Source organism: Cheilinus undulatus, linkage group 5, assembly GCF_018320785.1.
Source record: "Cheilinus undulatus linkage group 5, ASM1832078v1, whole genome shotgun sequence".
NCBI lineage: Eukaryota > Metazoa > Chordata > Actinopteri > Labriformes > Labridae > Cheilinus > Cheilinus undulatus.
Genome location: NC_054869.1, coordinates 7,145,379 through 7,172,482, shown reverse-complemented (window position 1 = coordinate 7,172,482; position 27,104 = coordinate 7,145,379). Strand labels below are relative to the sequence as shown.

At 41.1% G+C, this 27,104-nt stretch overlaps 1 protein-coding gene across 3 annotated transcripts; it reads right to left on the bottom strand.

Moving 5' to 3' along the window:
- Positions 1–7,756: 7,756 nt before the first annotated feature.
- On the bottom strand, positions 7,757–18,916 carry asphd2 (aspartate beta-hydroxylase domain containing 2). Of its 3 annotated transcripts, none has more exons than XM_041788397.1 (4): positions 18,475–18,916; positions 16,275–17,480; positions 12,374–12,487; positions 7,757–12,190 (listed from the first exon to the last, which is right to left on the bottom strand). In XM_041788397.1, the coding sequence occupies exons 2-4, from the start codon at positions 17,137–17,139 to the stop codon at positions 12,060–12,062; spliced, it is 1,110 nt and encodes a 369-aa protein (XP_041644331.1). In that variant the 5' UTR covers positions 17,140–17,480; positions 18,475–18,916; the 3' UTR covers positions 7,757–12,059. The 3 variants fall into 3 exon arrangements, with proteins under 3 accessions (XP_041644331.1, XP_041644332.1, XP_041644333.1); XM_041788398.1 differs by having other exon boundaries at positions 18,479–18,916; XM_041788399.1 differs by lacking the exon at positions 18,475–18,916 and adding an exon at positions 17,906–17,982.
- Positions 18,917–27,104: the final 8,188 nt, after the last annotated feature.

Genomic DNA, 27,104 nt, shown 5'->3' with positions numbered 1-27,104 from the left:
ATTTCATGAGTTTATGGCAACAAAAGGGTTTTTCTCATCTTCAAGTTTATCTCAGATATTTTGAACTAATCTGTGGCTTCTGTCTTGCCTCTCTGGAGGGCTGCAGTGATGGTTGTCCCATCTCCACACAGGATCTCTGGAGCTCAGTCAGAGTGACCGTCAGGCTCTCAGTCATCTCTCTTACCAAGGCTCATGGAGCTCTGAGAGCAGTGAAGACACGTGTGTGTGTCACTTGACAGCCAAGGTTAACTTAACTGTCCCTTTTTTCCAGGCCTTTTTTTTTTTTTTTTTTTTAAAACCAGTAGTTTGCCCAGAGACCGTCAGTGATTTTTGGGCCCTTGGGGCATCAACAGCAGGACATAAGGCTAATGGCAACCTGACTACCTGCCTGGACAGTACCCTAGGTCAGTGGTTCTCAATTGGTTCTGCCTCCAGTCCCACCGCCAACCCCTCAATGAATAAATGCTACCCAATTTCTTTTTTCTATTATCTGTATTAAATGAAACATACTAGTAGTGCTGTTTGGACCTCAACCAATGCAGAATGGGACAATAAAGTAGAAAATACCCAAACTTTTCCCAATAAAGTATCACACAAGATTCCAGGAAGTTTCTAGATCACATTCAAGATAAATTCCACAAAGCATCCAGGAAGATTTTCAAACATTCCCCAAAGTCTCCAGCAAAAATTCCTGAAATATCCCTGGAAAACTCCTAGAACAGACTACTAAAAGGTTCTGAAATGCAAAATATCCTCATAATAAATGCTGAAAATTCCAGAAATATTTTGAGATTTATAGGAAAAGTCCTTGAGAATTTAACAAAAGTTTCAGAAAAAAAATCCAAAAACGTCCAGAAACGTTCAGAAAACGTCCAAAAAATTAAAGAGAAGTTCTTAAAACCTTTTGGGGAAATGACCTAAGTTTTCTAAAAAAAAAAAAAAAAAAAAAAAAAAAAATTTACCAGGAAAATTACTCATAGTTTCAAGTTTAATTCCCAATAAAAAAAAAAAAAAACGGAAAAAAAAAAAAAATCTGTCAAGCACTATTTTCAGTTTCCTTTCTGCTCTCAAAAAATTGAACAGGGAAAAAAAATATAAAAATTTGAATGCACTTCAGAGACTCTGGCAATTTTTCTTCCCAGCCCACTGGAAACAGCTCTACGACCCACTTTTGCATCCCAACCCACCTGTTGAGAACCACTGCCCTAGATAATACTACTCACCACATTTCCCCCTTACTCTGCCCTAAAGGTTTAGACTTTAGTCTTTCTATAACATATTTATGTAATAGGACATCCATCACATACCGCGTGTGCCTTCTGACTAGAATTCAGGAGTTGTTACAGTCATGTCCTTATGTTCTCCAAATTCCCCAAAACAAACGTACTCTCTCCACATCTGAGTGTCGACAGCCTCCAGCAGCCATGTGTCCCTTCCCAATCAACTATGTGAACAGCGCATGCCTACCACCCATTTCAATACCAAGCCTCACCAGCAGGTGGCAGCAACAGACAAACAAGGCACACACATCCAGGAACAAAACACTATTACAGAAAAGGAACTACAGACACATAACCCATTTCTCTGCGACAACTACATTCTGCATAGTGAAATTATATTTTTTATTCTTAATTGTGATCTTTGACAGAGTCTTGCTCTTTGATTTTTTTGTAATGCTGCAGCTTTAAGTGCCTTGAATTGCCCCCTGGGGACAAATTAAGTTATTACCTCCACCAAGGAGGTTATGTGATTGGGTGGGTTTGTTTGTTAGTTTGTTAGCAACATAACTCATAAAGTTGTGGACGGATTTTCATGAAAATTTTAGGAAATGTCAGAAATGGCATAAGGAAGAACTGATTAGATTTTGGGACTGATCTGGATCACCATCTGGATCCAGGAATTTTTTTAAAGGATTCTTTACTATTGGGAGATAGGGCTAATGGTGGAGGTCTGCGCTATTACCACTTCACACCAGGAGATGGCGGACATGAGTAACTTCAATCCCAGCAGCATGTTTTTGGTGTGTTTTTATTCAAAGTTTTGGAGTTTATAGAGTTTGAAAGACGCACACCCGGTTGAGGAGATGAGTCGGAGCGTAACAGAGAGAAAGACAGTGAATTGTAGTGAGAATACTCACAATGCTGGGAGGAATAGAGGAATATTCACCCTGACTTCCAGTCGTCCAGTGAGACCATGGGTGAGATGTCAGTGCATCTGATGGCACCGGCAGGCAATGTTTCCACCATGACCGTCCACACGTAGTGAAGCCAATGCTTTGCTTCACCATGTGTCCACCTCACTAGGGAAGGAGTAACTGACGAATTAGGTTTTTGGAGTGATCCAGATCACTGTTTGGGTCCAGGAATGTTTTTAAAGGATTCTTCACTGTTGTTGTTCACTGATAGGGCTAATGGCAGAGGTCTGCACTCTCTGAGTGCTTTTCTAGTTTAAACTGAACTGAATCTGAGAAAAGCTGCACTGGTACTGATATTTTTTGATCCTATCATTGATTCAAATAAGCATTATTATGATAAACATCGTGTTAAAAGTTGAATCATAAAAATTGGACATTCTCTTTGAAAGCCTTATTGCAAGCTAAGACTCTTTATGTGGTACTTCTGGCATTTTCTAACAGATGGAAATGAAAAATGCCTAGTAACAGGTGCAAAAAGTGTGGTTTTGCTACAGCAGATTGCTTTAATCAGAGAATTAACTGTAAATAAGGCAGAAATAACCAAAGTGTATGCTGCAAAAACATACGTTTTTTGAGTGTATTTGTGTACTTTCAGTTGTTCTCAAATAGTGAAGGCAAGGAACATCAAGGTGTGTGTTGTGAATTTGAACAACCATGCATTATTACTACAAGTAAAAAAAAGCTACAAATAAAGAAATGTTAAAGAGGCAATTCTGCATGAATATGGAGATGCTGTGCCTTGAGATTTTGGCCAGACCTTAGGTGTGCCTTGGGGAAAAAAGTTTGAAAAACACTGATTTAGACCACAGGCGACTGTGTTAAAAGGTGGATAAGGGGAATGATATGTCACCTTGAATCCACTTTGCTCTGGACGATCACCATCCCTCCCTGTGACACAGCAGCTGTGAATCCCCTCCCTCACTCTTAACACGCTCTTTGTGCTTTTTTAGACATATATATGAATTTTAAAGTCCAGGCCCCTTTCATAAGACAACCCCCTGTGTTTAAAGGAAAAAGCCTCTGTTTTCAAAAGGGGCCACTATGGTTTTGTTATCGTGTCATTTGTGAGTGACCCTGAAATTCCCACCCCTAATGCATGCAGTCAAAATAACACTCCTGACAACAGCTGGTTAAATAAGATACTAGTCCATTTATTAAATGTACAGAAATACTGTTCAAAATCCACACAAGAATGTGTTAAAGGACAAATCTTCATTCAAATGTAAACAAAATGTTTGCTCCACCATGTACTGTGTATGTAAAGCAAATGCTTTGGGAATGATTCATTCTCTTGGTAACAGCACTCTTGATTTTAAACCTAATTAAGGACAGCTCAATGTGAGTGTCAGCCTCCTCCCATGTTGTAAACAGCTCAGAAATAATCATACTTTTGTAAACATTAGGATTGAATGGATTGGTATTTTGAGTTGCGATGGACCTGTAAAGCTGCAGAGGATTAATTTGCATTACCTTTTACACTGTGCAATGTGTGGCGCTGCAAAATCAAAAAAAGGAAAATACACCACAGAACAACAGAGATAGTACTTCATAAACATTTTACAGGTTCTACAAATCGTCATCTATCAAAATGAGTTCATGGTTGGCTTTTGCAGAAATGCACTCGCTTTAGCTGCAAATCAAGACTTCACAATAGTTATAGCATTAAAGACAATCATCTCAAAACATCTCAGACCGACCGCTTTCTTTTCACCTCCACTCTATTTACAGAAATACAAACCTGATATCAAATGCAACCAAATTACAAGAGTTTAGTAAATTTACCAAAAACACTTCATCTCCAGTGTCACAGCACAGGCCGACTCACACGATGTGACCTAAAAATGTGCTTTTCGAACCACGTCTCGTGAAAGCAGGATTGATTTTTGAAAGAGGAGCACGACAAACCACCACACCAGCAGGAGTCAGAACAGATATAGTAGCTACGTCTGTAAACATTCATGACATGATCGACATTGGACCTCAGTTATCAGAACACACACTTTTCTTTGTCTCTTTGTAATAATCTATGTAGCTGATGCATTAGCATCCTGTGCAAAAAGCATAGGAACTAGTCACAGGTTCCATGTATTTTATATAGTCCTTATTGTGCAGCAGGAAAAGTAGCACAGCTAAAATTAAAACATCAGTAAGGCAATATAACCAGTGTGCTTCTACTGCACAGAATTGTAATCTGGTTTAATGTGCCTAAAAAATATGTCACGACTTTGCAAGACAGACATTTTTTGCACACCTTCATAAATATTCAAACAGCTGAATGGTAGTCCTAAATTTGTCAGAGGGAGTTTTTTGGAAAAAAAAAAAAAATCTTTTTAAGTGTGACAGATTTGTGACTGGATACGATGAGTTGTGGAAGAATGAATGATTAGATTTCGTAGCCCTTGCTTGAGTGCATGTAGGTGGTTCTAGTGAGAGTAAAACAATTAGTGATACTTGAGATGTGAAGAGTAAAAGCGATGCTATTTAAAAATGTTGTTTTGCCATTTTCTGCTGATGCCGGAGGGTGACATAAACTACACATTAATTGTTCAGTACATCATGATTCCAATCCAGTTTTGGGGGTTAAACTAATTCCTGATTAACAGGTCATTCTCTATCAGAGGTGCTTATTTCAGGATCTGCTCCAGCCATTTTTAGCCTATATTTGTTGCATTTTTATCGACTAGTTACAACAATAAACAAAGAAAACTTGTGCTTTAATTGTGAAATACTTTAATATGAATAAAATGTGTTCACTTGTGCAAGAGAAGCATTTATCAGAAACTTGTCTGTGAAAAATGATCATAAATCTAAAGCACTGGTTATCAACTGGTGGCCTGAGGCTCATATCAGGCTCCCAAAAGCTTCCTGTCTGGCCCCTAGAAGATCATTACATTCAGAAAAGGAGAAAAAGAAGATGTTGTGGTTTTAAATGTCTGCAGCTTTTAAATCCATCCCAAAAACAATTAGTATCAAAATTTCTACAATGACTTAACATTTGATCTGTTTTGAGTATATATTAAAAAAAGTTAAGACGGGCAAAAATATAGCAAAAATAGACTAGTAAAGTAGTGAAACTGGGTTAAAGAGTGGCAAAAAGTGGCAAAAATAGGTTTTAAAGTAGCAAACATGATCAAAATGGGTTAAGAGTGGCAAAAAATGTTGCAGAAATTGCCAAATGCAGGGCGCACCGGTAGTCGAGTGGTTAAGGTGCGTACCATGTACGCGGGCAGCCCAGGTTCAAATCCGGCCTGAGGCCCTTTGCTGCCACTCTCGTCCCTGTTTCTGAATCTATCCACTTTCCTCCTCTATCCAGAAAAGGCCAAAAAACATATCTTAAAAAAAAAGAAAGAAATTGCCAAATGCAGTAGGGAAAAGGGGTTAAAAAGTGGCAAAAATGAATTAATACTGGAGCTAAATCACAACTAGGGAGGCCTCATTCTCTGGGATTCTCAAGGGCCCAGCCAACTCTGTGGGTAAGTATTAAAAAAAAGGTAAAGAAAGAAATGTTGTAAAAATGGCCTGATAAATTGGTGAAAAGGGGTTAGAGAGTGGAAGAATGGGCGGTAAGTGTCAAAATGGGTTGTGGAGTTACACAAAAGGGACAAAACATGTCAGGAAAAGTGGTGAAAAGCAGTTAAAGTGTGGCAAAAAATGTTAACAAAGGAAAAAGGGGAAAAAAGTGTCAAAAATGAGATAAAAGTGGAAAAAATGGTGCAAAAAAGTAATGAAAGGTGTTAAAAAGTTGCAAAAAAGATGAAAAGTTGAAAAAATGGATAAAAGAGTTGCACATAGGGGATAAAACATGCAGGAAAAGTGGTTCAAAAGGGGGAAAAGAATAGCAAAAAGTTTGATTAGAGAGGAAAAAGGGGGCAGAAAGTATGAAAAACAGGTTAAAAATGGCAAAAAATAGCCTGGCAAAGTAGTGAAAATGGGTTTAAGAATGGCAAAAAACGTTGCAGAAATTGCCAAACACAGTAATGAAAAGAGGTTAAAAAGTGCCAAAATGAGTAAATGCTGGTGCTAAATCACAACTGGGGAGGCCCCATTCTCCAGGATTTTCGAGGGCCTAGCCCACTCTGTGGGCGGGCCTGTCTCCTCATGTTACAGATAATATGGACAGATCATACTGGTAAGGCATAAAAATGTCCCGTGTTTTTGAAAAGAATACAAACACTAATACAATAATATGTTAACCAGACCAAAATATGTATCTAATTTTTGTTTATTTGAAAGTCCGGCCCCAAGAGTCTCTTTCAGGACAAAATCTGTCCCCTTGAGCAAATGTACTTGATGACTGCTGATCTAAAGCCTTCACTGGTGATGATGCTGAGAACAGGTGTAGCAGTTTAATAAGTGGCCTTGTTAAAGGGATATTTCAGTATTTTAGAAGTTGGGTCATATGAGGCACTTGGCGATAGCAGTGGCACTATCCTCCTTTTGGTGCGTGTTGTCCTTTTAAGAAGACTTGCTGTTGGTACAGGCAAGGAAGCTAGGCTATACAGCATAACAGATAGGTATAGCTGCTACATGTTATTTAGCAGGTTTTAGGTGAAAATGGGGCAAAAAAATGACGCTGGTTCATCTGCATGCTATACCAGAAATTCTTGAAGTGTTTTATTTTGCTCCCAGAATGCCTCTGTTTTTGGCACTATTGTGCAATGTGAGCTTTGGCTACCCAAAGCTACCCAAAAACTTGAGAGCTCTCAGGGACCCAGCTAAGTGGGGGTCAGGAAAATTATGGTTCACTGTGATTACCATATTCTATATTTAACCTGAACAATAATCACTCTTTTCAAACAAACAAATAAAATATTTGTGGTGAAAAACAATAAAGCCTCTTTCAAAATGTTCACGTCCTTTTCTGAAAACAGAATTCCCTTCTTCTTCTTCTTCTTCTTCTTCTTCTTCTTCTTCTTCATGCACTGACTAAACCATTTGGAGAGTTACGTCAGACTTCATGGCTAAGCCATGACATACACAAATGTCAGGGTGCAGGAGGATGAATTAGAAAGAACTAAATAACTTTATGAGGAAAATAATAAAACAATCAAAAAGACAAAAAGATTAAAATGATTAAAATGGGCAAAATGGGTCAAAAGAGGCAAATATGGGATAAAAGCTTCCAAAATGGGTTAAGAAAGACAAAAAATGGTGCAGGAGTGGTGAAAAGCGGTAAAACGTGGCAAAAAATGGGTAAAAAGAAGCAAATACAGAAAAACAGCTTTAAAAAATGGGTTAAGGAAGACAAAAAATGCTAGAAGTGATGAAAAGCAGTTAAAAGTGGCAAAAAATTGGTTGAAAGAGGCAAAAATGGTTCAAAATAGGCAAATATGGGCTAATAGCCTCAAGAATGGGTTAAGAAAGGCAAAAAGTGGCAGAAGTGGTGAAAAGCAGTTAAAGGTGGCAAAAAATGAGTCGAAAAAGGCAAAAATGTGTTAAAAATGGAAAAAAAAATGTCTGGTGCTGTTTTTCATGGTCTGGGCTAGGCCCCTCATCTCCAGTGAAGGCTGATCTTAATGCTTCAGCATACCAACACACTTTGGACAATGCTGTACTTCCAACTTTGTGGCAACATTTTGGGAAAGGCCCTTTTCTATTCCAACATGACTGTGCCAATGTCATTACAATCCCTTTTGGTGTAATGGTCAGGTGCCTACATACTTTTGTCCACATTGTGCATCTCACTATAAGGAAAGGCCCTTCATTCAAAAATGTTAGTATTGTCATCAGTGTAATCTTTAAATGTATATGTGAGCGAGGAATGAGGTAAGGCAAAATATCCTGTAGTAAAGAGTATGCATGTTTTTCTGTGTGTTAGTCCATGGCCTGTTAAAGCTCTTTCATATTTCAAAGCCTGCTAACATAGTTTTCAAAAAGACTTATCTAAAATGCAGTCCCAATGTTTATTAACGGTCATTGTGTGACCGGTGTGATCATCATGAACATCGTGATGCTGAAGCTGCCTCTATGTTCTTTTCAAATGTTTCATTGCTACCGTGAATCATTCAGTTCTAATATACTTATCATCTTATCATATACTTAATCATATTTTCATACTCTGTCGCTAGGAGTAGTGGTGGAGTGATGTGATGGAGATTGGAACCTGTTTTTTTTTTTTTTCTTTTTTCAAAACCTAGAAATCAATAACCTTTAAGCTTATGGACACTGCCATTGGGTCTCACAGAGTTTTTTTTTCTCATATCACTGGTGCTACAACAAATATCAGTACTTGCTGGGGAGAACATAAGCTCAAACACTGTACATCAAATTGAAGCTGGTGGGAGTAGCATGCAACCATAACACTGGCCTCAGCTGCAGTTTTCTTCCTCCTCTGCTCAGATCAGCACTGAAAAGTGTCTCAAACTTTTTACAAAGTCCCTTTAGGCCGGCCTTACAACAGAGGACTTTTCAAAGACTCTAAAAAGACTGACATCTCACATCTAAAGACAATATGTCAGCAAGTCTGGAGTTTTTTTTGTCTCAGATGAAGATTTCTTTGAGATTTTTTTCCCATCATGCATCTGGTGGAAATTCATATCAACAATTTTTAAGCAGAGAATAAGATGTAGAAGGAGATGGGAAAGTTAAACACCGAAGCAACTTTGCCTGTTACTGCAACAACCGAGAAACTATCCCGGAAATGCTTCAGAATAAAAGGACCATATGAAAATGCGAGTTGTCTCACCACAGAAACAAACTGATCTGGCTTTTACTTTGAAAATCCCAGTGGCGGTTTACCGTACGTATCATGTCAAACTTGATGAATTGACAGACGAGACACAAACACACAGGAACAGAGATCTGACTGCAGCTCTGAGCAGAAAAGTTTTTCAATCTCTTGAGTTCTAAGTGGATATTCAGCAGCTCTAGAATTATCTACGCTCACATTCATATTTTGAAGAATGAATTGATTCACAGTGTCTATGCACAACACTGGCTCCCAATGGTCGTAGACGATGGTCACGCCACTGAAAAACACAATCTGTATATGACCAGACTAATTACTAATAACGCCAAGACTAAAGAAAGACCGCCTTAAAACTGCTAAAATCGAGTCTTATGACCACCGTACCTTACACTTAAAGACTGAGACAACGGGAGCGAGCTGCAACTTTAGCAAGACTCCCATTATTTTACTCTGACTTTACTCAGAATTTTGTCTGCGACTTTGAAATCACATGAAAAAGGTGTAGGTGTAAGGCTGCTTCTGTTAAAATATGAATCAAGTGCAGAAATCTGTGTTGAAATCAGCAGAATAAAAGTTCATTAGCGGACTTGACGAGCAGGCAGATGGTTACATTATGATGTGTTCAACGACGGCTCTGTAAAAAGGACGACTAAGAAGATGTAAATAAAATGATGTGTTCAAATGTCCCATCAAGAAAATTAAAATTCAGTTTGAGGAATGTGTTTGTTTTTTCAGCAATATCAAATAGATTTCAAGTTTTCCAGTCAAGATCTACTCAGCTTCTAGCTCTTATTTTGTTAAAAGTGTATTAAACAATGGAAACTGGTCAGTAGTGGTATCTATAAAGGCCGGCTCAGACTAAAGAGATTCTTTGGTTGTTCACAATGGCACCATGTCAGATGATACAACTAATATCCTGACCGGTCTTGGATGATACTCTGGCCAAACTACAAGAGTGATCCTGACTGTTGTTGTATGCTGATGACACCACTGTCTCTGCAACTGTGCAAGGGTTCAGAGGTCATGGGGGGGCGGATCAGAGAGAGTGAAATGCTCTTTGTGACACATGCGGTCTTTTGCTCTGAAATGAAGACAAAAAAAACAGAAAGAGAACAATTATGGACTCTTCCAGTTAAATCAAGAGGAGGACAATATGGACTGGCTCTCCTCCACATAGAACTTGAGGTATGAATGTAAAAAGAAATCACTGTATGTATACATAAATCTCCAGAGGAAGAAAACATGGAAAAAGATGAAGCAGCAAACACTCTCCTGTTGGTAGGCGTCAGGATTCACATCGTTGTCGTCGGGCCAGGGCGTCACACAAGACGAAAAATTCTGGTATTCTAGTCTTGTTGAATCGTGGTCTTGGACGTGTTGTTAACAAAGACTGTTAAAAGAATTGGACAAGGCCTGTGTGACGTCAGCTGTTCAATTACAATAAGCGCATTTAGCTTTTGAAGTGGCCTTCATATTGAAATCGCTGTCTCGACCAAACTTTGGATCAACCTAGAGGCAGACAAGAGCCCACCCACCAAGCTGGACTTCCTGTCAGCTAAGCTATCACTAAAGCTAGCCTTCTGGTGGTAACGTCTGCCTGTCAAGCTGTCAATCAAATAAGATGCGCAAATCAGTGCACAGGGAGGTTTTTACTCAATAAAATTGAAACGATTGTGGAACAAAAAAAAAAAAAAAATCACTCCCTGTTCAGTGTGAGGACCTTTAGACATAATCTAATGAGAAGTATTTCATTTAGTTGTTTATTCCTAGTGTAAAAAAAGCTTTTTAACACGTGTTGTGTACATGACTTCTGGTATTCCTGCAGCCAGCCTCAAGTGGACACTCGCCATATTGCAGTTTTTTTCACTTCCACGTTGGCTTTATTTTTCAGGACTTAAGGTTTACGCTTGGTTGTTAATTACATCACAGTATGTTGAAGTCTGGCCAAAATCTGTGCAGTCTGAGCCGGCCTTATGGCGTTTCAATAAAAACAATCATTACCAAAAAAAGGAACAAGCTCCATCCCTTGTCCTGAGACCCCCAACCCCCTACAGAGACACATCATACTATGAGGAAGCACGTATGCTTGAGTTCAAAAATCAGACAAAAGGGTCAAATGGAAATGTTTCATGCTAATTAGGCCTAGAATTTATGATTTTCATGTTTCTTTCACGTTCTTGTTTAGACAAAAATTTTCATATAAAGTTTTTAAATCACAATTTAAAAAGCTTTAAATGTTGCCTTTAAATTTCCTCTTTTGTTGAAATCATTTTTCAAAGGTCACTTTTTTCAATAAAATTTAAATGCACAAGCAGATATTTGACATTCGTATTCTAAAAAATCCTTTAATTACTGATAAATCATCTGGATATTTGATGATTTGATCAGTAATTGAAAAATCTTAGCAGATCTTATGCCACATTGTTTAACAAAAATGACCATAGCTAAAATAGCACTGATGATTTGGCTGAAATGTCCAGTAGGCCTGGGCAATAAATTTATTTTTTAAGATTAATCATATTTGTAAAAAAAGTAGATTTCAAACGTGAATATTTAGATGATCTCTTGAACCTTCTCAGCCCACTTTAGTACAAGCAAACTGGTTGGAAAAGCCTCATCAGAATGAGGAATATTTGAAACATTTGTGCACAGGCTTAATATTTCTCCCTCTCCTCAACACATGCAGAAATACACACATGCATTTGAGCAGGAGTGCAGTGAAGAGGGGAGAGTTTCAGACTATATCTGCCAACCATCTAAGCATTTTTATCAACTTTATCCACATAAGATTCCTGGTTGAAAATGTCAGTTTTTCTCTAAACAACTCACCTACATGTTGCAATACAAAGCAGGAAAGAAAATCGATTTAAAAAACCGCAAATTAAGAAAAATAAGAAAAAACTGAGATGTAATTTTGGGCCATATCGCCCAGCCCTACTACTGAGTTTCAGTAAGTGAGTCTTTCTTCTACTGTTAATGGACAATAATTATAGATAAAAGAGGCCCAATGTTCGTTCATCAGCTAAAGGAGTTATGAGAGATACTGTATGGGACGGAGTTATGTACACCGTGGATATGAGAGCTGGTCTGGAGGCAGAAAAAGAGATGCTCCCCAATCCTACAAACACCTCTCTCTATTCCATGGGTCTGTTGGTCGACATGGTTTCTCACTCACACCTATTTCCCCTCTTTGTCCTCTAAGCGGCCTGGAGTAAAAATGTAATCCAAGGCTTGTCTCTCAGCAGCGGCCACGTTGGGGTGCCAGAGGTCCACCATGAAGACCACCCTGGGGCCATCCTCTGCCCCGCCTGCACAAAAAAAATCAGAAAAACAAACAGTGCAACATGAAATCCAGATCAAACTCACATTAAAAGGCTCCTCCAGTTCTCCTCGACGATTCCGAACGAGGCCATTTTAAGGTCAGTCCTCCTTTGAGGAATACATAAAAAGGGCAGAGTGAAACACAAGATTACATTTTAATCCCTTCTTACCCTCGTGGAAAGCCCTGTGGAGGAAGGAGTCATCGAAAAGCAGACAGCTGCCCTCAGACCAGCACTGTGGCTCTCCACCGACCACCAGCTCACAGGAAGGGGGCACTCTGAGACCTGCCAGAGACACACAACAAGGCCATCCATGTGTGATTATGAAACCTGCAAAATAGATGCATTTTAAAGCAGTTTGTGTTGCTTAGCAACCTCACCAGGTGAAATATCCCAGACTAAGAAAACCTGCTCTCATAGCTACAGTTTGCTTTGTTAGAGCGTCCAACCAAAGATCCTGCAAGGACAACAATTACAATCACTATTTATAGGCATCACAAAGGGCACAGGAGGAAGCAGAATCAGAGGGCCACAGTCAACGAACGCTCTGGAGAAGAAATTTGTTCTTACACACCGTTTTTGAGGGGATTAATTTAGGGGCTTTTTTTCCTTTTATTTAAAAGAGACAGGACAGAGGATACAACCGGAGCAGGGATGAGAAAGTGGAGAATATGTGGTGAAAGAGCCATAAGCCAGACTTAAACCCAAGTCCCTAACTGAGTGAAATTACCAAGAGAGTGCTGGTCATGATAAAGGCTGTTATAATTCTCTAAATGATAAAGAGCCTCATTCCTTCCTTTAATATCTCCTTTAAATACTAGACCATCTTTCACCAAAGGAGAGAAGAAAAGATGACCTACATTTCTTTGCGTCAACTTCATTGTGGTTGAAACGTAAAATAAAATGTTTAGTGTTGCACTAATCAGCACTCAAAATGCTAGACTGAGAATGGCGAAGCCAAATGCATTTTTTTTTCTAACACTTGAATATAATTGAATGATATGCAGAAGAAAATGCCTAGAAACTTTGGTTGGATTCATGATGTGCTCTAAACTGCTGAGCTGATCACACCTGCATTCTTAAATTGAACGCCAGGTGTTTGTAAGCTGGAGGTTTGTACATGTTTCTCCTAATCAACATGGAGAAACGCCACTTTTACATGCCCATATAAGGGCGTATAATGGCCACGTGCAAAGACAGAAGGCACACAGGAGTTGGAGAAGCAAGAGATGTCAAACTGTAAAGACAATCATAATACTTTCAGATACTTTGTTCTGAAGTGGATATAGTGTTCCTCTAAATGACAACAAAAAAGGAGATTTCTTTCTAATCGTAGTGGATATTAAATAAACTTAGCACAAAAGCAAGGAAATTTGTGTTTGCTAGTTCTTTGTTTTTTATGTACAATGCTTCTAACAAATCATCTACTATTAAAGCCTGTTTATTTCCCTTTTGAATGGTGCCATATTTGTAAGGATCATGCATCTGTGGGATGAGCAGCAGAGCTGAGTATGTGGGTTGCACCCATGAAAAATTATCCAATTCTTCTCTGCCAATGCCAAACAGCTTATTCTGCTGTTGCTATTGACCCTTGTTTTGAGCACCTAGGGGTTGTTCTGCAAAACTGCATTATCATCTCCAAACTGAGGGCCAAGTTCCAAGAAACAAGCGATGCCAGAGACAGGCCATGAAGTGGACCTCCCAAGAAGACTACACTCTAAGACCAGATTTGCAGTCAAGGTTTGCAGGATGATTTGGCCGGCGGGTCTCTGCCCAGGCAATCTGGAACAGACTGCACGCAGCTGATCTCCAGTCTCACAGGAATGCCAGGAGGCCTGCCATGACTGAAATATTTTTGAAAAATGATGACTGTCATGTTATATATATATTAATTAAGATCTTACATTATCTCAAATATTTCCAACAACTTTGAAGGCCAGAGAAATTATAGTTGTAATGGGATGTGCCTTGTTACAGAGCCATTGTGGCAGGACTTGTCTTGGCATGGAAATGCTGGATGATACTTTAAAAAACTGCTACATCATGAAGAAGGAACTGCTACTGCAAGCTGCTCTTCTGTTGCTGTATCTCATTCATGTTTTGTGCTGCTTACTTGAGATGGACCAGGCTTTTTCTCTAACCTCCACAACATCGTAGCCCCAGAAGGTTTTGCATGTCAAGCAGTGCTCCGACACAGAGATCAGCTCTGCCCACCACCATGGCTCACTTCTAGTTTTGAATTGAGGACTCTGTTCATTAAAAACGGCACTCCTAGAGGTGTGCTTGAGGAGAATGAGGCGGTAGCTACGGTTGTGGTTTAGTTATACTGCAAGCCAGTAAACAATGGCTGCTATTGGTGAAGCAATTATTTCTGATGAAGCTATCAAGTAAGGCTAAAGGATTGTGAAATTATATTGCTTTACATTATTTTGATTTATATTTTTATTTCCACACGATTTCTTGTACAAAAGAGTGACAATTTATTATATAATTATTCACTTTTTTAATGAAAAACATATCAAACGATTATTTAAAGAGTATAAAAATGAGTGATGAGTTTGATTTTTTGCAAGTTCTGCACAAATGCACATGATTTATTCTTACATCTTTGTATAAAATGTGTGCCAGGACATCTCTGCTGCAAAATACTGAAACCAAAATGGTACTTGGAATGATTCTTTGACACACATTTCCCTTTAAAGACACACCGCACCTCCTGCTACTTGGAAATTGGAGATGTCCAAATTGTAGACAATGAAGAGTAGTGTTGGTTTATGGAAATGGAAGGCATACGTCCAGCCAGGATCAGCTGATGGCCAGCTGATCCAATTATTATCTCCCAGCTCCCACAGCCAATCACAGCTCTTTCTCTCAACATGTCAGTCCATTTAAATATGATGTTCTTCTCACGGATCCCTGCTTCATTAATGCTGATGCACCACACTGCTTCTGCTGGCAAAGCCTTTACTCCTCCAGCCCAGCCTCCTCCTTTATAGCATAAAGCTTGTTACACCCTCACTCAGATTCATGCTACTGTGGATTAACTGCTTCCTAACTACTTTTATTGTACTCAACACACATTGGCATAAATTTATCTATCCATATGAGGTTTCTAGCTTTGTGAGCATCTTTAGAGCAGAGCCTTCTCCACCAAGTAAAACTGCGTATCCATTTTGCAATAAATGGTTAAATGTACAACACAAGTATTCCCGACTGAAGTTCAGTTAATTGTTCAGCCCTATAGAGGCAATTCTTCTCAGAACTGGAAAGTATGAATTTAGAGAGGAGAAAAGAACTACAACAAAATGTTTTTTAGTAGACAGATCTTTTTGTTCTTCAGCCATCCGGCATAAGCATGAGTTTTACTCCGCAACCGGCTCTACCGTTGGTAAACAATGACTCCACCTGCCTTCCTGTCAAGCTTATGTCAGGTAGGATATTCACCAGAGCTGGCCGTGCCAACTCCATCACTATGTCTTATTGCTCTGATTGGCCCATAATGAATGTGACAGACAGAGCGTTCGTCCGGTCATATATCCCATGCAATGAATATATGAAACAATGTATTTGGTGTCTCAGGTTACCTCAATTCAAAACAAGAAGTACACGACAGAGCTGAGCTGCACATCTCTACTTGTCATCTTTTGTTATTGTTTTGATTGAAAGTTGAATTTCACATACTATGCATTTAAAAGATGCAGATTTTATCTAACACAATTTTTCATTAACCCCTTGCAAGGTTGGGTTATTACAAAAGCATCTATAAAATAATCAACACCTTCTACTGGTTATTGCAGTTCTCATATTTGTCTAATCTAACCATAGTGCCCATGTTTGTACTGGTTTCTGACTGCATTTCAAGGTATGGTCACGTTCCCATCTATGTGGCATCATGATCCAAGAGCATGCACATTTTCACTCTAAAGCAGCTGACTCCCTGAGCTGCACCGCTCTGGTAAAATATGCTTATTACTGTAATCATCTGCTCTTGTGCCAAGCTGAATACCCACTGAGCCATCAGACGTCACATGTTTGAATCAGATTCAGCTCACTAAACACTTCTCTCTCTTACCCAGGTGGCAGCGCAGCCTGACGTTTGTTGGACCGTAATGCTCGGTGATGAGAGCCCCAGGCGTCAGCACAGAGAAGCAGGCGTTTCCGAACACGTTGTTGGCGATGAAGGTGCGCAGTTGGCCCAGAACCCTCCACGCTCTGGGGCATCTCCTCACATTGAGAACCAGAGGCGTGCCTTGGTTGACCAGGTAGTAGGTCCACCACTGCCCACGAGGAGTGTTGTTGACTTTCCACCCAGGGGGGAGGGAGGAGCCGCTGCGGGCTGGAGGCTGGTGATAGATGCTCTCAAACTCGGCCAGGAGGGCGGGGAAGCTCTGCTCCAGCAGCTCCACGTCGTGCCTCTGGATCTCTCTGGAGAAGAACGGGGCTGATGGCAGATCTGGGAGGAAGAAGACCTCTGGCCGCTGGATGGTGGGACGGCTGTTCAGGTATCGGCCTTGATCTCGTACTCCTTTATGCACCCTGCCCATACCTGACCAGGTGTAGCGTTTGGCGTAATCCTGCAGGCTGTGATAGAGCCTCTGGTTAAGGCTCTCTCCAGCACTGGTGCAGCGGAAGCACTCTGGCGACTGGCAGAAAGCAAAGCCGTTCTGCTCTTCCAGCAACAATCCATGCTTCCCTTTGCCCCTTCCTCTGCAGTCTGAACTCATAAAGCCCCCCACCACTCCTCCAATCCTGCCCGGCCCGGTCAGATACCTCCCACGCAGAGGGCTGGACCCATGCTCCCGGCCCACCCTGTAACAGTACCACATAAACAGCAGCAGCACACACATGCCTATAGCGAAAGCGCAGACCTCACACTCCCGTATAGACTGCATCCCTCCTGCCACCATCTCTCTCACATTCTCCAGTGACCACTCCATCTCTGCTCGCCGCGGGAGTGCTGAATCTGACGGAAAAACAGAAAAGTGCTGATGAGAGATCAGTTAACGCGTCTCTCCTTGATGGTGATTGAAAGGGGCCTTAAACCACACACAGGGCGTTAGGGAGTCTGGTGTCAGGCAGCTCTTATCGCCGCCCCTAATGTAAACAGTCTGCTGATTTGATCTGACACTCTTGCTCTTCTGTGCTAACATTTCAGCACTCTGCAGCGAGGGAAGGTTGCTCCTTGCATGATGTCTGGCTGTGCGGTATTTGTGCTGCTCCCTCTCTTGCTCTTTTAGATGAATGCAGACAGTCACCGCGCCTTAGGGTGATCTGTTCTCTGGAAAACAAAGACAGAAGGAGAGAAAGAGGGATCAGAAGAGACGTGCACACTGTACCTCACATTAAAAGGGACACTGCAGTTCATATCAACGCTCTGTTTACTGGTGAAGTGTTGGTTTGCAGAGTTGGACTGATGCAGGGATCAATGTCACACTTTGTGCCAGTTACACACATCCTCCTCCTCAGAAATTTTTTATCTAGTATGCACTTCATGTAAAACACACCTGCTTGAAACTCACCCACACACCGTGGACTTCACACCACACACATACACTTGTGCTGCACTCTATAAAACCCATGAGTCATGGGCACATTGCTGCATTTAACCAAAATCTCTCCCTTTTGTATTATTGCGCACCACGCACACTGAGCGCGCGCACTAAACGGAATTATGTAAACTTAACAGTGTTGATGCCCACCCACATTTATAATTGGCATTCATGGGTTGCTCAGCAGGAGCTGCATAAATGGATCCTCGAGGGGAGGGAGGGGGCGAGCTGTTCCCTGTAGCCGTATGCTGTGAAGGAAAAAAGAAAAAGGCTCGCTTACATGACTGGAGTGTGATTATATAATTATAATGGACCAGTAGCCAAAACGCGGGGAGTGCAATGCGTCAACTGTGATCAGAAGTCCACGATGCTCTCTCGCCAAAAATGGTCGGGTAATCCTGCTCCCATAGATCCTCCCCTACATCCTGTCTGACAGCATCAAGACGCCCCCCACCTCCCCTGCTGCTTTCAGGAAAGACTGACCACCAAACCCAAACATGAAACCACCCAAAAACCTCCAAAATTCCTCCAAATACTTCAAAACAGAGCTGCTGCCACCACGGCCGAGCTGCCACACCAACTGACGGCCAACACATTGATGAGCTGAAGCGTTCAATAACACATCGTAAACAAGCAAGACAGCAGTATCAGACCTCGGGTTTCCTACACTAAAGCTACGTGGATGTTTAGTGCGTGGGCTCGTGCGCAGGTTTGAATCCATACCTACTCAACATTCATGCCTGTGGCCAGTGGAGAGGAGAGGCGCACAGGTGTTTCTCCAGGCGAAGCTGCGCACCACTGCAGTGCACACGGTAGACGGATATCACTCGCCAACATTATAGGAAATCTCCCCAAATGCTTCAAAGAAGTCCGAACAGGAAGCGACACGCGCCGTAAACACTCATAAACAAAATAAAAGTGTCCACGCGACGGTTTGACTCCCTGTCTGTCCGTGATGGACAGCAGCGACGGACAGGCTTCTGATAATATTGTAGTAAATACTAAAGCTCCACCAGGAAAGCCACCCCAAGCGTCAAGCTCCCGCAAGAATGGGTAGCAAGACTTCCGGTCGGACTTTCGAAATAAAGTCCGCCACGTCTTGCACAGTCAGCAAAAACCCCGGGGGCTGCTATAATTCGTCCAGTGTCCAAGCAAGGAGAGCACTGCAGCAACTTCTGACTTAAAGCTCCTGTGGTGAGTTTTAAACTGGGGTATGAAAGAGACTTGAAGTAATACTAAGGCAACTTTAAGAGCTACAAAAGCAAACCAGATCATGACATTTTTGCTTTAAAGACAAAAAGCTTTCCCAACTATTTCTGCATGTGGAGATGAAAGATACCGCTTTGTCCACAGAGGGCCCCAAAATCAACAGAAAGCCTTCTCACAGAAGCTTTAAGTTTTTGTTTGTTTTTTAGACATTCTGTGGCTTTTTATGTCTTTATTTAAACAGAAGGATAGAGTCAGAAAAGGAGCCACAGGCTGGACTTGAACCCAGACTGGCTGATCACATGGGATGCCACCTAACCACTAGCCCATTTGCACCCCAGAGCTTATAGTGTGATAGAAAAATAAACATTTATTTCTCCATAAATAAACTCCAATTACTATTTATGTCAATTTTAAGACACAGGGTGAAAATTAGTGGTTAGATATGGCCCTGATTTGGTTTGGTTCATAGAGCAGGTATCCATATATGTAAGGGCTGCAGTCCTTTGCATGCATCCTGGTGCTGTTTGGTGTGTATCTTCTTCCTGTATTTCCAGCCTCTGGTCAGCTGCCCTACCAAAAGAGAGGCAAAAAGCCCCCAAATTAATCTTTTAAAAAATCATTACAAAGTCATCAATCCACTCTTGATATCAAAGATCAGCTGTAGTGTCCTAAAGTCCTACCCTAACCTAAAGGCTGACTGCTGGGCTCAGCCCTACACACGGGTCTGTATGTGTCCGACTGACTGAGTGAATGGCTGACTATACTTTCAGAGCTGTACAGAGACAACCTGATGTGAAACACATCCATCTGGAAAACCTCTGGTAGACGGTGTTTGGGAAAGGGCAGAGCCTTTGAAAAAAAAAATCGCAGAGGGTGATTGGATGAACGTTCTGTCTGTCACAACTTTACAGGTCAATCAGAGCAACAAAACATGTGACAACTTAGCCGCTACTGAGATGCGTATGCACCGCTACCGAGGAATAAACTCCATAGAGACCTACGCAACGTGAACCATGGCAACTGTAGACATGTCAGCACGTGACTTTTGTCGTTTTTGAAGAGAAAAAAAAATCACTGCTGTTCTTTGTTTTTCTTTTAACGAAGAAATGTCGTCAAGTTCTGATAAAACTGGCGCTTTAGCAGCATCCACGCTAATGTCTTCCGCCATAGATGCACCGGCCTTTTGTCGCTGCTTGCTTACGTCACAACCCTGCCACGCCCGAAGGGACTGCCCCTCGTTGCTGATTGGTCCTGTCACTTTCTAACCGGGCCCAGACGGTTCAGATGGGAGCTTTGCAAGATGGATTTGCCACCTTGTGCTATTTGCTTAGTTTAAGGTTAACTTACATTAGTTTAGATAGGCCTTAATTAGCTTTAGGTTAGGTTTAGCATTTTAATTTCCACTGCTTAGGGTTAGAATTAATTTATGTAGACGCTGATGTAGACGCGTTTGCACATGCGCAGTACAAATCAGGTTTCCGGGATGGATCGGGTAGCAACATGCATCAGTGGAGGGACAGTGATATCTAATGGCGGTGTATAGAGCGTGGAAAATGCTGGAGGTTCCTGGGTGGTTTCATGCTGAGGAGAATGAGGCCGTTGCTACAGGTGGGGTTAAGTTGTACTCAATGCCGTTTGCCATGGCTTCCTCCAGTGTGGTTATTAGCCTGGATGCAGCTCTTGTGTAGCGTCAATTTTAGCAGAACTTGACCTTATTTCTGTATGAAATTAAGGAATAAAAACAACTCTGAAAGCTTTTGGTAAGGAGAAAGATGTTTTAGCTCTTCTGCTGACCTGCTTCGGTATGAGTTTGTGAAAGTTAGGGGGGAAAGGGTTAGTCGTCATGTGAGTTGTTGTGCACAATGGCTGCTACAGGAGTGATTAGCTGATTTAGCCAAGCGGCAGTTTTGTCAGAACTGGACAACATTTATTTAAGAAAACAAGGGCAGAAAGCCACACTGAAAGCTTTTCATGACAGGAAAGATGTTTTTGCTCTTCTCCAGGTCTGCTTCTGCACGGGTTTGTGATCATTACAGGTTTGGTGTGCTGGTGTATCCATAGGCTGCTGCTGCAGTAGCCATTAGCTTGGATGTAGCTGTAGGAAAGCAGCAGTTCAACTGGAACTGGACCACATTTCTTTTTTAAAACAAGTACTTGGGGTTGAAATATGTTCTCGACAGAGAAGATGTGTTTGCTCGTCTCCTGACCGGCCTTGGCATCAATTTTGTTCAAGCTCCGCTATTCACAACTCCACTGTAGCGGCAACCCGTCAGCTCTAGAAAAGCGCATTTGCAAAATGTCATTGCATCTGATTGGCCCTTCATGAATGTGACAGATGAAACGTTCCTCCAATCATCTTCCCAGAAAGTCCTGCCCTTCTCAAACGCTTTCGTTGGGAGCTTTCCAAGATGAATGATATTTGAGACAGTCGTTTTAGGCTGTTTTATTAAACTCTGGATTCAATCTTGGTTCTGATACCTTTTTCATTAGGAAAGTTCTAGAACATTGAACCGAAGTTAAAGTACAGTTACTCTGATTGAAATTTACTTAAGTAGAAATGAAATTACTTCTACTGGTCTATAAAGCTACTCAAGTAAAAGTAAAACAAAAAAAGAAAAAATAATTCTGAGTTACCTGATACAAAGATCAAGTTTTAAGATGAGGATGGTTGTCAGTTGCAGCGTCACTAACACGATGATTTTACTTTGAAGGCAGATTTACCCTACATCCTGTATTGATTGGTTATGTCTGTGGGACTTGACTATTATCAGAGAGCCTCCCTCTTCCGTGTGTTTTATGGCTCGTCCATCGACCACTGCTCGATATGTAGCTGCAGACAGCATTTCCCAGGATGCACTGCGCCTTCCTTAGACTGCGCTCACACCATGCCATGAGAGCAGCAGTTTGACAGCGATAGTTGGGGACAGAAAAGGACATCAGGGTCAGAAACTTTTACTGGTTAAGAGTCTGAGTGCAGATGTAACTTTAAACTCTGCTCTTCATGACTTAACCTGTGGAGAGTCATAAAACAAGGCTGCAGCAGCGTCATCTATCTAATGACAAATACCTGTGGTATGAAAATTATCAGATCAACAAGTCAGAGCTGGGATTTTTTTGTTTAGACATACAGGAATCTAACTGTAGGCATGTTGTAATAAACAGCTGACTTTTACTGTGTATAGTTAATTAATACCCTTATTCCTATGGAACCTTGCCAAAAATGAAGTGCTTCAAATAAAAACATGATTTACAAAAGCAATTCAACAAAAGATATGGAGAAAGTAATCATGGGATTATGTGAGGTATATAAATACAGGTGAATATATCTTAACAGTTAAATATTTACAGCACACACTTTAATTTAAGTTTACAAAGATATGATCATTCTAGTTTTTTTGCTTAAATATCCTGTGAGAAACTGCCGAAAAAGTCTGGAAAACTTCTAATTAATGGGCTAGTCCAACTACAAATGTAGTTAAAAAAAATTAGTTCAGGAACCAAGACTACACCTCTGGCTAATCCCATTTCCGCTGTCCAATGCATATAAGCACGCCTCACTCATCCATGCGCCTCTGACTCTGCTTTCACCCCCCCCCCCCAAAACCCCTTTATTTCTAATTTCTCTCTTATTACAGGAACGACAGGGTGCTCCTCACTGAGAGCGACAAGGAGAGGTCCCCCCACCCTGAGTCTCTACCCCTGTGGTTCCCGGAGGCTGCACCAACAGCTGGGGATACCAGCAAGTCAGCGGACCCCTCGATCATCTGTCTTAGATCAACCTTCACTACTAAAGAAAGTCCCAAACCTTCAGCTTTCCTCGGATTGGACCAACTTAGGATACCCCACATCATCTCTCCAGCCATCAGCTCAGTTCCTCATAAATTCAACCTTTCATCCCCTCATCCCCTGATCCCCTCATCCCCTCACCCCTCAACCCTTTACCTCACCCCTTAATCTCTCCATTTCTCTAACATTTCATCATTCCAAGCTTGAGCTATTCATACTAATATCTGACTAGCGTGGTCTTTGTTAGTGAACTGGACTGTTAACAGCATCTAAGTGTTAGTCTGACTGAAATTGTACCAAATTTAACAGCTTAAACTATGAAAACTGTTTAGTTTAGTGGTTATTAGGAGCCTTAATCCAGTGGTCAGCGGGTAAAACATAAAAATGGTGACTTCTTCTAAACAAGGACTTTCTTCATTACCCTATAACATAAACAATTTTAATTGTACATGAATATCTGTTCAGATTCTCCCCATCAAACAGGATGAACTGCCCCATCCTGCTTCCCAAACAGACATCACATATGTGTATTTTAACCATCATAATGAGTTGGATCTTAATGTTTAAACTATAGCATGTTTGTGTGGGTTCTCTCTGCGTACTCCGGCTTCCTCCCACCACCAAAGACATGCTCGTTTGGTTAACTGGTGACTCTTAATTGGCTGAATCTCAATCTCCTTCCTAAACCCCGAGCCCTCAGCCGTTCTGACTGCACCTGGAAAGTGACTGAGTGCATGAGGCTGTAAGGGCAGTGGGCATCTTGCAGAGAAAAAACAAAGAGAAAAACAAGCATGCCTTGTCTATAGATCAGTTTCCTCAGTGGATTTGGCTGGTTTATAGGATATACTTACAGGAAATTTTTTTTTACAGCACCAACGCTTCTTGCACCTTCCATGTTTTTTGTTTTCCGCCTTGCCCTTTACGCTTTGCTTTTATAGGGTTTGCATCTCCAGGAACTCTCTGTAGATATTCATGCTCATGGAGAGGGTGCAAAAAGTTAGTATGAATGCACCTTGAAGTCAGTGAGTTTGTGCATGTGGACTAAGAGACTGGGCCTGTCTCTATTTGTCAGCCCTGTGATTGAGTGGCAACCAGCCCAGGGTGTACCCTGCCTCGCCTCTCGCCCAATGACAACAGGCTCCAGCCCCTGCAACCCAAAACAGGATAAGCGGTATATCAGTTAACAAGCTGGCAGGTGAGGAGCCCTGCTGTCACAGAGTGATTGCTGGTTTAATGTCAACAGGGACAAAACACTGGTCCAACATCTGATGACATTAGTCCTCTCCACTCTCTACTCTCATTGCTGCCTAGTTTGGGCCTGAAGTCACAGAGCTCTTCTTTAAAAATCCTCCGGCATTTGAGAATGAAGTCAGGGGGCCCAGCAGAGGGCGCTCATGTTACAAAAAGTACCAGTTCCAGTGGAAACTTAGAAGCATTATGTGGACAAAAGTATTTGGCCACACCTGTTAATTATTAAATTCAGGTGTTTCAGACCTGTTGCCACAGGTGTATAATATCAATCACCGAGCCATGCAGTCTAAACACAATGGGTTGCTCTGAAGAGCTCAGTGACTTCAGGTGTGGTACTGTGATGGATGCCACCTTTGCAATAAGGCAGTTTATGGAATTTCATCCCTGCTGGATATTCCACAGTCCACTGTAAGTGATATAATGAGAAAGTGGAAGCATTAAGGAACAACAGCAACTCAACCTAATAGTGGAAGACCACATAAAACCACAGCGACTGCTAAGGTGCTTGGTGCGTAACAGTGGCCAATGCTCTGAAATGCGCTGAAAGGTTTTGAATTTCCACTGGCAGTAATAAAAGCGCAAACTGTGCAGTGGGAGCTTCATGGAATGGGTTTCCATTGCTAAGGAGCTGCATGTAAGCCTCACATCACCAAGTCCAAAGAAAAGCACCAGATGGAGTGGTGTAAATCACACCGACACTGGACTGTGGAGCAGATGAAACATGTTCTGTGCTTGGCAGTCAGATGGCTGAGTCTGGGTTTGATGGATGCTCATGCAACAGTACCAGCTTGACTGCACTGTGCCAATTATGAAGTTTGGTGGAGGAGGATTAATGGTATCGGGCTGTTTTCAGGTTTAGGCCCCTTATCCTGAATGAAGGCCAATCTTAATGCTTCAGCATACCACGATGTTTTGGACAATGCTACGTTCCGAGTTTGTGGCAACAGTTTGGGGAATGCCAGTTTCTGTTCCAACATGACTGTGCCCAAGTGCATGAAGCAAGGACATGGTTTGATGAGTTTGGTGTGGAAGACCTTGACTGGCCCACACAGAGCCCTGACCTCCACCCCATCAGGGACCTCTGGGATGAAATGAGACCAAGATTGCGAGCCAGGTCTTTTAGACCAACATCAGTGCCTGACCTCAGAATTGCTCTACGGCAGGGCTCATCAAGTACATTTGCACCAGGGCCAGATTTAGTCTCAACAGAAACTCAGGGGGCTGGATTTTCAAATACACAAAATTATATGAACATTTTGGTGTGATTGAAATACTATTGCAGTAGTATTTGTATTTTCCTGTAAACTACAGGACATTTTAAGTCATTACCAGTGAGATCTATCCCTGTTATCTATAATGCAGCAGGCCACAAGGAGACAGGCCTGATAATTGATTAATGGATTGGCTGGACCCCTGAAAATCCCAGAGAATGGGCCCTCCCTAACTGTCATTTAGCAACAATTATAACTTTGACACTTTTAACCCCTTTTTGGTACTTTTTGCCTCTTTAACCCAATTTTGCATGATTTTAAGCCCTTTTAAACCATGTTTCCTGCATGTTTTATCCCCTCTTTGCCACTCTTTTATCCATTTTTGCCACTTTTCTTCTGTTTTTTGCCACTTTTTAGCACCTTTGATATATTTTTTCCAAAAGTTTTTGCTACTTTAAAAGCATTTTTCCCACTTTTAACCTACTGTTGATACTTTTTACTTCATTAACCCAATTTTTGCATGGTTTTAAGCCCTTTTAACCCACTTTTTCTGCATGTTTTATCCCCTTTGTGCCACTCTTTTATCAATTTTTGCCACTTTTCTTCTGTTTTTGCCACTTTTAAACCCCTTTAATTACATTTTTTCCAACAATTTTTGCAACTTTAAAGCATTTTTCCCACTTTTAACCTATTGTTGATTCTTTTTACCCCTTTTTGCCTCATTAACCCATTTTTTGAAAGATTTAACCCCCCTTTAAACCACTTTTGTTTTATCCCTTTTGTGCCACTCTTTTATCCATTTTTGTCACTTTTCTTCTATTTTTGCCATTTTTTAACCTATTTTTTTTTTACTTTCTTGCACTAGTTTTTGTCAATTTTAACCATTTTTTGATACCTTTTGCCCCTTTTTACTCCTTTACCATTTTTTGACGCATTCTAACCTCTTTTCACAACTTTTCTCTGCCAAATTTTGCAACACTTCTGCCAACCTTAACCATTTTTTAAATATCGACTAATTTTGTCAGTAAATTTCTGTAAAAACTGATCAAATGGTTAGTCATTCTTAAACTATTTCAATCTTAATTTTTTGTGAGATGGATTTAACAGCTGCAGACATTTAAAGCATATACAGATACTCTTAAAATCTCCTTTTCCTCCTTTTCTGAATTTAATGATCTTTCAGGGCCGGACAGGAAGCTTTTGGGGCCTGATTTGGCCCCCAGGCTGCCAGTTGATGATCAGTGCTCTACAGAATGAATGGGTACAAATTCCCACAGAAACACTCCAAAATGTTGTGGAAAGCCTTCCAAGAAGAGTGGAGTCTGTTATAGCTGCAAAAGCAGGGCCAGCTCCATAATAACGTAGGTGTATTTGAATGCAATGTCATTGTAGCCTCTGTTTGTGTAAAGGTCATCAAAGGCAGTGTTTACATATTCAAAAGTGTAGATGAGAGCAAATGACAGCAAGTGGAATCATGAACACTGCTGCACATTTTAGTTTCATTAGTCAAAGCCTCCTTTAAACATGAGGGTAGACTTTCTTTTATTTAAATTTTTTTTATTACAAAACAAGTTTTTTTTTTTTTTAAGCAGAAAGACTATTTTCCTGGCTGAGTGCCCTTATATTTAAGAAAACCTCATAAATATTAAAGTGTTCTGTTGGTTGAATCTGCGCCTTTTCTTACTTTAAATGTTGTCTCTGTTGCTCTTGAGTTCAATGTTTGCTCTCAGGTTCAATGTTTGCACCCAGAGTCTTCTGTCTGCTCCATGGCTTTGATCCAGCACCCTGCTGGGTGGCTGCCACATAAACTAGCTCGTTGCTTTCAAGTGAAAACGCCTCTGGCAAAAATCAACTCAGTCATTTACTCTTGTTTCTCCCTCTTCCGTGCGCTCCAGG

Bases quoted from the DNA above. Each gene is read 5' to 3' on its own strand.
- asphd2 (XM_041788397.1), bottom strand. From the start codon at position 17,139: ATGGAGTGGTCACTGGAGAATGTGAGAGAGATGGTGGCAGGAGGGATG. The intron at 12,488-16,274 runs GTAAGAGAGAGA...TGTCTCTGGCAG, and splicing joins CAGGCTGCGCTGCCACCTGG to GTCTCAGAGTGCCCCCTTCC. The intron at 12,191-12,373 runs GTAAGAAGGGAT...TTTTTTGTGCAG, and splicing joins CCACAGGGCTTTCCACGAGG to GCGGGGCAGAGGATGGCCCC.